This window comes from Chenopodium album, chromosome 7, assembly GCF_948465745.1.
Source record: "Chenopodium album chromosome 7, dcCheAlbu1.1, whole genome shotgun sequence".
Lineage (NCBI taxonomy): Eukaryota > Viridiplantae > Streptophyta > Magnoliopsida > Caryophyllales > Amaranthaceae > Chenopodium > Chenopodium album.
Genome location: NC_137840.1, coordinates 74121218 through 74137521, shown reverse-complemented (window position 1 = coordinate 74137521; position 16304 = coordinate 74121218). Strand labels below are relative to the sequence as shown.

The 16304-nt window shown below is 33.4% G+C and overlaps 2 protein-coding genes and 1 pseudogene across 3 annotated transcripts; 2 read left to right on the top strand and 1 right to left on the bottom strand.

Annotated features, from left to right (window-relative positions):
* Nucleotides 1–1350: 1350 nt before the first annotated feature.
* Nucleotides 1351–4935, top strand: LOC145639534 (RING-H2 finger protein ATL16-like). Of its 2 annotated transcripts, none has more exons than XM_081690794.1 (4): nt 1351–1996; nt 2673–2770; nt 2885–3205; nt 4710–4935. In XM_081690794.1, the coding sequence occupies exons 1-4, from the start codon at nt 1841–1843 to the stop codon at nt 4789–4791; spliced, it is 657 nt and encodes a 218-aa protein (XP_081546920.1). In that variant the 5' UTR covers nt 1351–1840; the 3' UTR covers nt 4792–4935. The 2 variants fall into 2 exon arrangements, with proteins under 2 accessions (XP_081546920.1, XP_081546921.1); XM_081690795.1 differs by lacking the exon at nt 4710–4935 and adding an exon at nt 3535–3643.
* Nucleotides 4936–5013: 78 nt separating this feature from the next.
* Nucleotides 5014–6147, bottom strand: LOC145640664 (GDSL esterase/lipase At5g03980 pseudogene; annotated as a pseudogene).
* A 1022-nt stretch (nt 6148–7169) lies between these two features.
* On the top strand, nt 7170–10995 carry LOC145638529 (protein-ribulosamine 3-kinase, chloroplastic-like). The gene is made up of 9 exons (XM_081689508.1): nt 7170–7362; nt 7710–7863; nt 8164–8254; nt 8361–8435; nt 8518–8606; nt 8966–9084; nt 9348–9488; nt 9880–9956; nt 10666–10995. Exons 1-9 carry the CDS (start codon nt 7248–7250, stop codon nt 10810–10812), a joined length of 1008 nt encoding a protein of 335 aa, XP_081545634.1. The 5' UTR covers nt 7170–7247; the 3' UTR covers nt 10813–10995.
* The last annotated feature ends 5309 nt before the right edge of the window (nt 10996–16304 follow it).

The window sequence follows — 16304 nt, the reverse complement described above, 5'->3', positions numbered from 1 at the left end:
TTTATAAAGCTTATTTGTCCAAATTGAATGATTTAAATCTAAATAAGTCGAGGAGAATAAAAGTGAGGGATAGTTGTGATTAGAGCTTCCCTTTCGTTTCCTAGAAATTTTAGGATCGATTTTCATTATCCGTTATTGTGGCTCTGAAAAAAAAAAAAAAAAAAAAAAAAAAAAAAAAAAAGTGTTTAGAAGAATTAGGCAGCCAAGTACTCCAACTAAGGTTTCAAAAATTGATAAGACAAATCAAACAATAATTGCTGCGAATAATAAAGTTGTTTAACACATGGTTGTCCAAGTTTTACATGATAATCCTACTAATGTTGTTGATTATGCAAAGTACAATAGAGGATCACTTATTTTTTATGCTCCAATTAAAAATATTTTCTATTTTATTTTCTTACTTACAAGACAATGCTTCCATCCCCAATTAAGATGTCACTTGTCCTTGATTGATTTTGATGACTTAAGAAAATGTCTTCCAACAAAATGATGCACAAGTTGTTGATGATTGGTGCAACAAATCAACAATTGTATATTTGCAAGCATTGACCATCAATAAAAAAACGGAAGCATTACTAATTTACTAAACACTTGTTTAATTGCAATAATTTGTCTTAAATGGTTCAAGCACTACTCAAGTATTTAGCACAATTCACTAAACACAACTCACAAGATACTTTGTATTTGATTCTTTACTTCTTCACATCATGCTCCATTTTCTTTAAAAACTAAATAAAAAACAACCATACCCCACACTTACCGGCAAACACTTCCTTAGAAAATAATAATTTGGCTTATGAACATGCATGGGAGGGAATCAAGGAATGATGAGGTGGTGATATCATCTCCCAAGTCCCAACCCCAAGGCTCCAAGTCACATAGTTGAAAACGGTTCTATTTATCTTATTTTCGCTTATTATGATAGATTTAGATAAAGGTTAATAACAAAAATTTCAGTTCAGTTTATAATCAAAATAAATTAAAACAAATTCGATAAGTTAAGATTAGATTAGCACTCTAAATTCATGGCAAGAAAGCATTGATCTTCAAAAGGTTAATTAATATACTTGACATTAAGCACATTATGAGAGCACAATTTTCAGCGTTTTAATTATATAAGTTTTGAAGGAGGAGTGCATAATAAATCAAACTAAAGAGCATTCCGTATCAAAATCAATTTTAAAGATATAGACGTTCAAGAACAAACAAAACTCTTGCGGGTCCCTAAATTTTACAGGTGTGTAGCTCCTCCAAAAAAAAAAAAAAAAAAAAAAAAGAAAAAAAAAAGCTATGATTCTGAATATAATGGATAAGCAACGATAACAACGGCCTATTTCACTCCTTATTGTAACGCAGCCATTATTTTCTCCCTGTCTTTTTCACAGACTCTATAAGTTGTACCTAATTGATTAAACCCCATGTGGAATTTCTGCTCAATTCAATCAAAAACATTTAGGATTCCAAATGGGTAGCTTCCTTTTTTGCTTTTTTTGATCCTACCTTTTCTGGGTTCTTGCAATTGTTTCTTTTTTTGTATAATTGTTGTTCTGATTAGGAAAAAATCCCAGGTTCTTTAAATAACCTTTAATATGGTTTTATTGGGTTTTATGGAGTTGGGTTTGTCACAAAGTTTGAAACTTTGATTTGGTGGGTAGCTTAATTAGCTAAACAATTATGATTAGGTTATGTTATTTGTGGAAAAAATTCCTATTTTTGATTGATCTGGATTTGTTATTTGGGTTTGTGCTGTATGCAATTGATCATCTGATTAACAGTCATTCAGCAGTTTCTGGGCATTTGATATAAGAAATTAAAGATTAAGGGTTTGAGCATTGAAGAAATGATGTATGACATTAATTTGATCACTACTATCATTGGATTTGGGATGAGCTCAATTTTTATAGTGTTTATATGCACAAGACTCATATGTAGGAGGGTTCAATTGACTGAACCAAGGAGGAATGTTGATAATGAACCCGAAATCGATATCGAGCAGGTATAAATCTATCTTCTCTTCTTGATTCTTATGCAGTTTAAGTTTTGGAGCATTGTATATTGGGTTTTGACTTTTGAGTGAATTATGTTATGCTTTGATTGTTACAGTAGCAGGTTTGGTCAAGTGTTTATTATTAACAATGAAGCTTGTTGACTGTAATTTTGGATTTTAACTGAGAATCATCTTTGTCAATCTGTTGAATGAATACATTGGGTTTGTTAGAATAATCTATGTTTAGGTTGTGTTTGGCAACAACTTTTCGAGTAGCTTTTAGAGTTTTGACTTGGTCGTAGCTCTAGTAAATGTGGAATACATTGTTTGATGAAGTAGTGTTTTAAGGTTGCTTTTTCCGGTTGAGGTAGTGTTTTAAGGTTGCTTTTTCCAGTTGAGGTAGTGTTTTGCAAACGGTGAAAAGTGTAGCTTTTGGTGTAAAGTAGCTTTCAAAAGGAGAGAAAAAAAATGAGATTTTTTTATCAATCCTACACCTACTATGTAACATTTTGACAGTTAACTCTATTAGCTAGTAAAACGATTAAGTAGTGACACCTAATTTTGCCGAACATGCCAATACTGTTGTAGTTTTTGCAACTGGTACCTGCTTGGCTGCTTCCACTAGTTTGGAACCTAACACTTATGCCAATTGTAACACATCTGCTGTGTCCTTTTCTTGTGATAGCCAGAGCAAAGGACTGATGGCCTTGAACCGTTTGCGGTTGCTGCAATACCCACGATGAAATATCACTGGGATGCTTTTAACTCCACCGAAGATCTACAGTGAGTATCGAGTACCATTGCCAAAAATAAATTCATTTTAGGAAGCAAAATGTTATCTTTCAGTTGTGAATAGCTAAGAAATTTCTGCTTATTACTGCCTTCTTTTATGACCAGGTGTTCTATTTGTTTGGGGGACTATCAAGAAAAAGAAGTACTAAGAATCATGCCCAAATGTGGCCACAGTTTTCATCTTTCCTGCATTGATCCCTGGCTAATGAAGCAATGTACTTGTCCTGTTTGCCGTCTGCCTTTAAAGCAGTCTTGTGATCCAAAGCCGGTGAGGTCCAATGACAATGCTCAATTAGCAATGGAGGACTTCAATCAGTCTTTGCAACCTGGTTCACGGTATACAGCAGGTTATGTCAGCAGCCAACAGCATCACCAGTCAACATCAAGAAACCCTGAATCCAATTTACATGGAGAATCAGAGCCTAGGTAATGGATAGAAGTAATTACTCCTATTTCTGGTTTAACATGATTGTTATTCAGAATGCTAGCTACCTTATGCATAACTCTTTCTTTGAGATGTGAGAGACGGGCCTTTGGGGGGTGGGGTGTGTTAATGAAGCTTAGAATGTGTCATGTGTGGATACATTAGAAGTAAACTTTCGTGTAAAAAATTCTTTGTACTCATAGATTGATAGCATTGGTCTGTTGGAATTTTTTGTGTGTGTGTGTTTTTTTTCCACATGGTTTGAAACAATTTTGCTTATAACTTCAAACTGAAGTGTTTGCTGATTAGACAATTCATGTAAACTTTGCAGTTGATTGGCGTGAGTGCGAGACATTTGTATACAATACCTATTTGAAATTCTGAACTTAAGAATTTCTGAACCTCTAATTGTATTTATGATTTGATAATTAAGTTCCTAATTACAATTGGTAGGCTTGTATTAGTTGCTTCAGCTAAGTGGGACCATTACAACTAAAGAGTAATACCAATTTGAAACTGTTGAGAGGCAAAATCAGGAGAAACAGCAGATAGCTGATGTAATTTGATTACACAAACTTGCCACAATTTTAGATTGCCTTTATCCTAGAAGAAACTTTCTCGACATGTTATACTCCGTATAAAAAATATCTGGATGTCATGTTAGCTCTATCGATCAGATTTCATGAGAATAATTATCTTTAGCAGGGTATAAGTGAGGTTGTTTAGCTTTCATCTACTGTAAGCAGATGAACAAAAAGGATGCTGCATATTATATATAGGCGGGTTTCTTTAGCACGGAAGCCTTTAATGTCACCCTCTTAAAATTTCAATTAAACGTTACCTTTATTGAGTATGCTTACTATGCTAAGGAATTACTAGAAACCGAAAAACAGAATACAGTTTCAGTGAGGTACTATGCTCTTAATATTCTGCAAGAAGACTTAACCATACTCGGTTATCATTACGTCATGAGAAACAAAGCAATCTTCCCGAAGAAAACATTCAGAAAAACTCAAGACTTCACTAGCCAGATTTTATGCCTTTTTTTCCCATTGGAACTTCTGTTTTATATGGTAAATGGTAATCCATCTCTGAAGCCTAGAAAAAAAAACATGCAGAGTTTTAAATCCTTGACAGTGATGTCACTGACAACTAACAACCAGAAGTTACGTTGGGCAAAACTTGTTCTATCTTAATATAGAATTATACAATTTTGGTTGATAATGAGAGTTTATATTATGTATCTGATAATGAGATGTGAACAAGATTGTTAATGGTCCTGGCTGAACTGTCGCGCTACCTAGTCTGAACTATGAAGCAACAATCTAACTATGAATGATTTCCTGATTGCAGTTGCTATCTACTAGTTTATGTCTAAGAATTTGCAACTTACCTCTATTACTCTATATAATCAACAACTTTTACCAGTTGCTATCTCTCTTATTCGTTATTCTTCAGATCTGATTTTAAGTTTTTTGACTTACTCTTCTTGTTGCGCTTTTGCAGAGTTTCCTTGAGTCGATTAATGTTAGCTGACCCCAAATACGGGGCTAACCAGATATGGCTTTGTTGTTGTTGTTGTTATTGAACATTGATGCACTAACTAACAGTTAATATACATCACCAATAAGGACTCATCCATGAATCATGGTGCTATAGAATCAGTAGGTCATATTTGACTGTAACTGAAAAGTTCACAATATTCGAATGCTTAACAGTATTTTATTTTCTATGGACTCAAAACTCAAAAAAATATAACTAAATGCAAATTCAAAACATAAAAAGACATTATGTATGTTTTTATAATTCCTTATACAACTTCTAGGATTTTTGGAACAATTTGCTGCAATAGCCTTTGAGCCATGCGCAAGTAAGCCCTTTGAGTCAAATGGATTCCATCCCAACTCACGAGTCGAGTTGGGTTAGCACAAACTTGCGCCTCCTTAGCTCCACACATCCTCTTCAAATCAAAGTTATATGCATTATTGCTTGATCCACAACATGCCTTAAGTACATCATCTTCATCAAACCCGAGAGCAGCAGCGTTCTGAAGAATCCACCTCAAAGCCGAATAGTAGTCACCATAAACAATAGCAACATTATCAGGATGCTCCATTTGAAGCTCCCTAATGGCTTGTTGTAATAGATCATTATGATACATGGCAAACGCGTTCATCTCCTTTAAACACTTCAATTCATCATACTGAGTTCGGTCTCTTGATTCGAATGCTGTCAAATAGACAGGTAAACAACCAATAGGCAAATTTCCAGCAACAACTACTCTAATTGCACCACACCTAATAACCTCATTGACAGCTTCTTTAATAGCTCCAACAACTTCAGGCACCAGTTCTTTCACCTCTTTCATAGTCTTCCCATGAAGAAAAGCATAATTGTAATCGTTACCTCCCGTCTCTATAACAAACAACGATTTACTAACCTTCTTCTCACATTCTAAGCGATTAGTACACATAGAGTTAAGATGATATTTGAACCAACTTAGCTGAACAGACAATGAACTGTTAGTAGGAGGTGAAAAAACTATGTTCTTAGCTCTTAAAGTCGCGGTATCTAGAGCAGTTGAGCCAGCAACAGCAAAGTTAACACCATGATTAAAATTACCCTGTCTATCAAGAAAAGGACTAAGCAAGGGTAGGTGAAAAACATTGGCAATATAATCAATGATAAGTAGTCCATCAGAGCAACGACCTGTAGGGTGATGGATGGTTTGACCGTAAGGAAAGCTAGCAAAGGAGTGAGCACCATAAGGATTTTCGAGAACAAGGTTCCCGGTATCACTCAACGAGTCTCCGAACTGGAAGATGGTATCAAAGGCCAGCCTCTCTGAATCAGGAATATTAACACTAGCAACATTAGTAGGAAACAGGATATAATAAGAGAAAAGTAGGAGAAAGAAAAGGACTTTGAAAGATGTAATAACCATGATTTTAATATGAGTAGAGTGTAATTAAATTGGTTTGCTATTTATAATGTTAAGGATCATTGATTCATTGATTCATTGTGATTATTAGTTGGTTAAAATGTTATGTCTTAATTGTAGTAGAATGTAAATAGTAGGTTACTTGAATGAAGGGGAGTTCTAAATTAAGACGTAAATTACCTTTTTAATCACAATGCAATAATTTTGGGGCTTGAATAGTAGGCAAATTAAGTAGTTTCACGAGCCACCTTAACAAATTAAGTAGCTTCACGAGCCATGAAAATGATTAAAGGGTAGTTCAAATGTTCAATACTTAGTAGGTTTTGTATATATATACAACTACTTTATTGTATATGATTACATGATAATTAATCCTCAAAGTATAATCAATTTGCAAATTTGAATTAAACTATTCTATTGCATAGTGTGTATGGTGTATGTGAATTGTACTAAGTTTCGTGTATATTTATTGCTGTGTTAGTTGCAATCGTACATAGAGCAATAAGTAAATGTACCATTTGAGCTACAAACATGCATGTCTTTGATCATCAATTAGACGTGAAAATATTTAAGAAACAATAATAATAATAGAGAAAATACAAGCAAATTGTCAATGCTTCTGAAGTTTTGATAAAATTTCGTGTTAAAGACTAGAAATATAGTTAGAAATACAGTAGTTCATATTCTAACAAGTAGATATTTGAACCTCCTTTGCTAGTAGCCATATGTTCTAATCCTTTTGGTTATGTTGCCGACCACGGACCCTAAGACGGTAAGGCGTAGGCCCTTATCTACTTCGATAATTCTGGAATAAAAACACTTGGATTCGGATAGATTTGAATCCTTTCTAGTCCTTCATTTGGGACCCTTATGAGTTATGACCTATGTTACATGAACTCTTCATTTCACCTCAAGTACTCATGTTGGACCTTCGACATTCGGACGACACTTAAATACATACCTGTGTCGGACATGGGTACTCGAGTCCATATAACATAGCTTATGGCTAATTTGGCGCCACCAAAAACAGAACACGAAGACGGGTTGCATTTACTTGCATCATCCACATCCCAGAAGAAAGAGCGAGATAGCAAGAGGGGGAAATGATGGTAATAGCACCTCCTACCTCTCTTTCTCTCTCTTCATGTAAATGCCGTCCTTCTTTCAGTCTTCCCACTTTCTCCAAGTTCTTGTTCTCCAAACCAAAACCATTTACAAGCAAGTTAATTTGATTTTTGAACTAATTAAATTCTACCCATTTCATTATTTTGATCATCTTATATCTGTTTGTTGATCTTTGTGTTTCCTTTTCCATTAATTTTGCCACTGTTAAATTTATTCAAGAACTGTACTTTTTTTTAGTATACAGTTTATCAGGGTTTTCTATTTGGTTAATGGGGTTTTATTGGGGCTAATTTTTGCTGAAAATGTTGAAATTGTGATTATATTTGCCTTGATTTTGATCAATTTTGGGTTTGAAGTAGACCCAATGCCCATTGTTCTAGGTTAGTTTAATTGAGTTGGTGATTAGAGTTTTGGGTTGTCAATTGTGAAATGTTGGGCAGTTGTGGCAATGAGTGAAGACCCAGTTCTTGAGTGGATTCTCACTGAAGGGAAGGCAACACAGATTACTAAATCAAGTTCTGTTGGTGGTGGTTGCATCAATCTTGCTACCCGTTACGATACCGATGTTGGTCCTTTCTTTGTTAAAACTAATAGGTATGCTATGCTTGGATGCTGAGTGGCTTGATTGTGTTACTTGTTCTATGTTTAATAGTACCTACTTGTTGCTACTATTGAAAGTGTGGACAAATGTGAGATGTTATCATGTATGATAGTTATTGTAATTTCTAGGTATTGAACCTGCTCTATTTATTTGGGATGTTGGAATTGGAGTTAATAGTACCTACTTATTGCAACAATTGTAAATGTGGACAAATTTGAGATGTTATCATGTATGGAAGTTATCACAATTTCTAGGTACTGAACTTGCTCTACTTATTTGGAATGTTGGAATAGGAGTATTGGCCCATCCATGTTTGAAGGGGAGGCTCTTGGTTTGAGACTTATGTACGAAACCAATACAATTCGTGTCCCTAAGCCATACAAGGTAGAAAGATGCTGAAGTTTGGTTTGGTAATTTACCTAATTCATGGTTGTGCTGAGCTCTCTAGGCAGCTAGAATATCTGAGTGTATCACTTTTTAAGGACTGCAGGTTGGATCTCTACCAAGAGGTGGCTCTTACATCATTATGGAATTCGTAGAATTTGGGGCAGCTAGAAGTGGCCAGGTGAGGACAGCTTAGCTTAAATATAATCTATATATGATTTCTGTGCTGTTCAACAAGTATCCTAAATAGTTCATATCTTTAGCCTGCTTTAGGGAGAAAGCTTGCAGAAATGCATAAAGCTGGGAAATCTGAGAAAGGCTTTGGTTTTGAAGTTGAAAACACTATTGGGAGGTACATTCCTTTTATAGCTGCCGTCATCAATTATGTAGGCATCAAGCCTTATTCTTCTAGATATTTCTTGGAAGTTTAATTTTCTATTTGTCTAAATTATTGACTGATGGGTGCATATGCCTAAGGCCTACATATATCTGTTTGTCTTATAGTTAACCGATAGTTTTGAAGGTAATTGGTGCATTATAGATTTCAGATTGACCGGGGAGTAGCTCATTTGTTTGTCTTCATTTGCTATTACATTTATGAAATGGTCTACATGCTCTAATCTTTTTCTGCAGCAGTAATGGGTGTCTTGATCACTGCATCGGTCCTTTCCTCTATAATTTGACTCTATTTTTTATTCAACTGCTTTGCAGTACTCCACAGATTAATACCTGGACGTCAGACTGGATAGATTTTTATGCAAAGCATAGACTGGGCTACCAACTTAAATTGGCTCGAGATCAGTTTGGAGATTCTTTAATCTATGAAAAAGGTTTACACTCGTGGTTTTTGCTGCACTGCTGTCTGATTTAGTAGTTAATAGACTTACTACATTGTTGTTGATATCCTTACTTATAACTTTGATCATTTGATAGAAGTCACATAACTGCTGCCCTTGCTTCAGTTTGTATCTCCCTCCACTTAAGGAAGTTATTTGGTCAACTACTATTTTGATGGTCACCTTATTGTAATCGCTGTTGTTAGTATTGGAATATATTTTGCTTCACCTGGTGTTGGGAATTTTCCTTCTGTCAGGACAAAAGCTGGCAAAGAACCTGGCACCACTCTTTGAAGATGTTGTGATTGAGCCATGTTTGCTGCATGGAGACCTGTGGAGTGGGAATGTAACCTATGACAAGAATGGCGAGCCTGTTATTCTTGATCCAGCATGCTATTGTGAGTCCTAGTTGATTTTGCTTTGCTTGGATGCACTTGCGTCATGTCACTCAAAGTTGGGGTACTCATGTTTAAGTGTTTGTCTTGGCTTCTTTGTGAAAACTTCCTTTCATTTTGGCCTAAAATGATCTGTCAAAGTGTCCATGCCCTTGTTGGAGTGTCAAAGATCCGACTCTGGTATTTGATGTATGAAGTTCCTATTTGTAATAAATGATACCATCACACTTTTCCTAACTTCTTGATTATTGACATAATAATGGTACCGTACAGAAAAATACAATTTCGTATATTCTCACTGATGTATGAAGTTACTGTATGTAGTTAGCATAAAACTGGATGGAGAATTAACAAACTGATCTCACTTGCCCTTTTTCCCCCCTTTTATCTGTAGATGGACATAATGAAGCAGAATTTGGAATGTCTTGGTGCGCTGGCTTTGGTTCATCATTTTACAATTCCTATTTTGAGGTATGACATGTACAATAACTGTTCTTTCGAATTCTGTCTTCCTGTAACATACTTCTGAGGTGCTTTGACCCCCCCCCCCCCCCCCCCCACATGGCCACATGTTCCTACCCTCAATAAACAAGTTTTGCTATAAACTCATCAAAAGAACCGCGTAATTCTTATGTCCTGCCCATCCTCTCTTCAGCACTCAATTTCAATAATGGGGGGTTTGTTCAGACAATCAATAGTAATATGTATTGCTGGTTTAAGGCTTTAAGCAACGTGGTAACTCCTACCATTCATGCCAAGATATATTTATGTGACTATCATCTTGAGGCAAAGGGATATTATTTGTAGCAGAAATCATTAACTCTCAGGAAGAGTGTGGTAGCTTTGAAATCTTTCCGAAACTACTTTAATGGGAAGATTGAGTTGTTTTTTGACCAATTATACTGACATTCCCTTAGCTATCTTTACACTGGGTTACATGCAAGCTAAAGTGGTCTTGAATATGATGTGATCTTAGGTATACTGCATAACTTGTGAAGTTGTAAATCTCGTGCTGTCCTATCACATTTAGCTTCCTTAATATGGTTGCATCTTTGAACCATAATTACTTCTGTTTTTCATTTTGATGAAGTTGCTAAATGGCCTGTTACTTCAATTTTTGCTTTGTATTTTATTCTTATATGGCTTATTCATATGTTTTTTCCTGTGCAACTTCCCTCAGGTGATGCCCAAACAACCAGGATTTGAGAAAAGAAGAGACCTTTATATGTTGTATCACTACCTTAATCACTATAATCTCTTTGGCTCAAGTTACCGCTCATCTTCGCTCTCTATAATCGAAGATTATTTACGGATGCTAAAGATTTAGACGCAGTTCTACTGAGATGTAAATTTCCTGTACATGTTTCATTTGAATGTATGTATTAGCAAAAAAAATTGTACCATCTTTCATGTATCATTGTGTTAAATAGGTACTATCAGTCTAATACATTTTTTTTTTTTTTTTTTGAGACAAACTATCAGTCTAATACATTAGTGCTCCATATTATCTCTTGCCCTGGTCTACCCCCCACCCCCACTGAAAAAGAAGTTACTTATATTTCGTATTTGGTGCTTCGTATTATACTGTTTTGTCGGTCATTGTATTGTACATTGTATTTCGTATTTCATAATGTTATTCAAATTCTTCATTTCACATCAAGTACTTGTGTCGAATACTTGAACACGCAATCATGCTGGACATGGGTACCTGAGTCCGAGTAACATAGCCTAGCAAAGAGTTGACCCAACTCAAACCCAACACGAAATAAACGAGTTGATTGAGATTGGCAATCCATTTATACAAAAGGGTCAATCGAACCCGACCAAAAATTAAACATGTTAGGTTTAGGTTGGTAATCCCAACCAAAAATAACCGTTTAACTAATTAGGTCGGTTTCGGGTTGGTTTCAGGTCGGGTTAACCTAAAACCAACATGTCTAACCCAATTAGTTGAAATGATCATTGGCCTTTTATTATGAAAAATTGGCCCAACCCAATGTTGTCTTGCTGTCTTCCACTCTTAGGCGGCTATCAATTATAAACCCTAACTATACATTTTCGTTTTCATACAGTTCTCTCGCCTCTCTTCATTCTTGTTGATTCAAACTCCTTAATTTTCATCTGCTCACTCATTCAGGTAATTTATTCTCTTTACAATTTTTTGTTAATTATCATTGAAATTGCTGATGGGTTTTGTTTTGTTTAGTTTAAAATTTCATTCTTCCCTTTTTCTGATTTTCTTTTTGTATGAAAAGCTTCTTCCTTTAAGTTATCCTTTGATCTTTTAACCAGTTTTCCCCAATTTTATGTGCACCCTACTCCGAAATCTAACTATCAGTGAATGTGTTTATTATTATTTTTTTTAATTGTATAAAAGTTTGATTACTAATTTTAGATGTTATTGTGATTATTACGGATTATTTGTAATGCCTTGAATTCAATTGTACTGGTAATTGTTATTTTTCAATTTGTACTAGGTTAATTATAGAGTTTCAGATGCTGTATTCTGTTTAAGTTTTATTGAATTTCTTCTATATGTTAATAGAATAAACAATATTTATTTGCCAATAAACCTAAAAACTTATTCGTAATTATTAGTGAACAATATTGAGATTTGCACTATTTCAAATAATAGATTATTATACAACCCTTAACTCTAAAAATGAATTTGTTACAATGTGATGGTTTCTGTTTTGTTTCTTCAAACTGTGCTATTGTTTTTGGGTAATATACTTGGTGTATCGTGTCATGTCATATCATGTCGGGTCATGTGGTATCGTATATGAGAGGATGGATTTGAATTGCTTCAATCTCTGTATTTAACTAGTAAATATAAATACATTTAAATTAGTAACTGATTGTACCATTTAACTTGATTGCAGAATGGAGTCTCAGATCAAGCATGCTGTTGTTATCAAGTGCATGGGCCGCACAGGATCAAGGGGGCAGGTCACCCAGGTCAGAGTTAAGTTCATCGATGACCAAAACCGTTTCATCATGAGGAACGTCAAGGGACCTGTCAGAGAGGGCGACATTCTCACCCTCCTCGAGTCTGAGAGAGAAGCAAGGAGACTTCGGTGAAGTACCCATTCTCAGTTTTTTGGCGCCTCATTTAGGTTGAAGACTTTTTTTTGAATTGTTCTTATTAGTAGTATGAAGTTGAGGCTACAAGACTTGTTATGTTTAGCATGATTATATACTCTGCCAGTAGGCATTTATCCTAAAACAGATTGATGTTTGTGTGGAACGACTAGTTTGATTTCGTTATGTGTTTGATGATATCCCCCGTCTTTAATCCTTGATTGTGTTGGTTTAAGTTCCTTGATGTTTAACATTTTTACATTATTGGCTGTGTACTTGTATAATTGTATTCATCTCCTGGTTGCCCCTAAAAATTCACTGCTACCTGCTCCCTATGAATTACGAGTTGTGCTTTCTGCTCATGCTGATCTATGGCTTACTGATCAGTCTTTGGTTAAAATTCTATGCTGTTACTGGAATAGTAGTAACACTGACCTGGTTAATTATTTCAAGCTACTAAAGTTCTGTTGCTCTATGGTACAATGAGTATAATGAGAGTATGAAGTAGTAGTCCATGTCTGTGTGCAGCCTTGTATCAAGAATTTTCGGAATCTCTTCATCAATACTCTCAGTTGGCCTCTGTGAATATCTTGTGATATATTAATATGAGCTATTCGTTTCAGATTGCTATAACCTCTTCTTAACATGTTATGGATGACTTTTATTCTTAAACCTAGAGTAATTGTGCAGCTCTATAATTTGAAATGATAGAGCCCTAATTTGCATCCATTGAGTGCAAGTACATTTGAAGTATCTTGGCCAGATTGAACAAAATGCGAGTAGTTAAATGCTTTAAAAATTTGAACAAACTAGCCTATATTATGCATTGAACAAAATAATTCGGAGTACTCCCTTGAACAAGCTTATATATTTGAGATATGGAGTATATCGCGTAATGTGTGAACCATTGTATAATATTCATTGGTGTTGAAGTATGTTTGCCTCACCTGAAAGTCCTGAATGCCTGATGTTGGGAAATTTTCCTTTCCGGCAATCTTAGACTCTTAGTAACACTCTTTGAGAATGTTGCTGATCATGTTTGCTGTATGGAGAGCTGTGGTAAGTGGAATGCCGAGAATGGCAAGTCTCTTTTTTTTCTTGTTTTTTTGGTCTTTTTGATCAAGCATTCTGTTGAGTCTAGGGATGGCCCAATCAGATATTCAATCCAAAATACTTCAAAGATCATGACACAAAACGAAGAAATACAAGAAGAAAAACTATCGATCCAAATCCTCTTATTCGGCATACTAGGCAAACAAAGCTCGTGTGCTCATCTATTCCCTTCCCTACAAACAAGGAATTTCTAATTGGAAAAAACAATGGGCAAAGTCAAGTTGATCTTTGAGATAAATTTGTAAATAATAAAAGTGAAATGATAAAGTGACATAGAAATCAATGCATAAAGTTGTGAGAGGAGATAAATAAAAATGATTACTCCCTCAAAAACAAATATGCCAGTTTTTTTTTTTTTTTTTTTTTTTTCAAGAATATGATATCTTAATGTTAAAAAATTGGATTGGATATTGCTTCAAAAAAAAAAAAAAAAAACATTGGATTGGATATAGGCTTTTTTTTTTTTTTTTTTTTGATGGGTATGTATTTGAAAATTTTGACAGCTAATTTAATCACCTATAAGATACAAAGTATCTATTTATATAGAAATTATCTTAACTTTAAAAAATAGGATTGGATAAAAAAAAAAAAAAAAGATTGGATATAAAAGAAATTATTGAATTGGATATTGGCTTTATTTGGATGTTTGAAAATTTTGACAATTAATCATCCTTATATGGATCTTTTTGGATATAAAGTACAAAGTATCTTTTATAAGAATTTTTAAATTTCTAATTGGAAAAAATAAATATGCTTTTTGAAATATCTTATCATTAAAAATCAGATGAGATATTGCTTCAAAAAATAAATAAATAAATAAATCCAATTGGATATTAATTCAAAAAAAATAAAAAATCAAATTGGATATCAGCATTTTTTTTGGATTATTTGAAAATTTTGCAATTAATCATCTGTAATGGGATATTAAAGATATGTTTATTGAAAATAATTACAATATTTTATTTTTATACAAAAATAAAATTTGGAAATGAAAATTACAAATAGGTCATTTAGGTCTGTTCACATTTACTTAATTTCAGTTCAGCTCCAATCAGTTCAGTTTAATTCAGTTCAGCTTCAATCAGTTCAATTCCTAATTTCCCTCTCTCATAAAATATTCATTTTAACTCAGTTCAATTCAGTTCAGTTCCAATCAGTTCAACTTCAATCAGTTATGTTCAGCTCAGCTCAGTAAATGTGAACATGCCCTGAGTTATTAACAGATACATTTTAAAAAATTGGATATACAATAAAATATTGTACATTTGTTACAAAGTTACCTTAAAATGATCAAAAGTTACCCTGTAAGGAATAAAAGTGACCCAATATAGATAAGTTATTTTGATATAAAAAAGTTATTAATGCTTTATTGACAAAAGTTACCCAAAAAAGTGTAAAAGTTATCCAAAATTCAACAAAAGTTACCTCGATGTACAGTAATATTATTGTACATCAGATGCATACAAAAATTCTCAAATATTTTAATAGTTGATTTCTTGACTCAATATCAATTAGTCACATTATTCAACGTGTATTTTATGTACGTCACCCGTTTTATTTACTCTGTGGACATGTTTTTTCTTTCGCATTTATTTATATACTCCATCTGTTCTTTTAAGTGATACACTTTGCCAGCACATAGCTGTAGGCAATTTATTTGACTTAATATGTAAGTGGATTAATTGAAGTGTTAAAAATTACATTGAACTAGGTTAGATCCCGTGCCATGCACGGTTTTTCAATCTTTGTCATAGAATATCAATTTAAAATCTTTTTTTTTTTTTTTTTTAATTTTTTCTCTTTTCAAGCTAATTAAAATATTTTTTTTTTCTTTTTTGAATAAATATTATATTACTTTCTTCATTATGACATTTTTTTTATTTCAAATATGATAATTTTTTATTCACCAACTATGTTAAGTTGAAAAAATATATATTCATGATTTTTTTTTACTATAAATAATCATTATACATTAAAAAGTAATTACTAAGATAGGGATTTATTTTAAACAATGATATGGTTAGATATTTAAGTTTATAAATTTATTATTCTACGATTTTTTTTTTCCTAAAGTTTGAAAGTAAATATTTTGTGTATATTTCCAATCAATTTTTTTTACAAAGTTTTAGTTTTTTTTTTAAATTAAAAAAAATATACTAAGGACACACCAGAAGATGACACGTGTCATTGCTGGTGTGTCTTTTAGTATATTGTTATTGATTGATTGATAGCATGAGATAGTGGAGGAATTGATATTTTATTGAAAATTTAGAAATACAGAGAAGAAATAATAACAAAAGATGGTATTAAATTTGAGTGGGGATCATAAGCGGAGTGAAAAATAATATTAAAATGTAGTTTTCTTTTTGCGAAAAATGAAAGTGTGGCATCTAAAAAATGGTTGCATGTGATAAGTGTATAACTTTTTAAAATATGGAGGGATTAAGTTTTACTTCATTTTGTGATTTATTCTTATATAAAAAAACATAATCGAGTTAAGGTCTTGTTTAATTTGTCTCAACATCAAATTTTCATTTATTAAGTTTTTATATTCTTGGTTGTAAATAATAGTTTGATGATCTTATTGTTTGAAATTATTTCTTAACAAAAACGCCTAAACAAAAT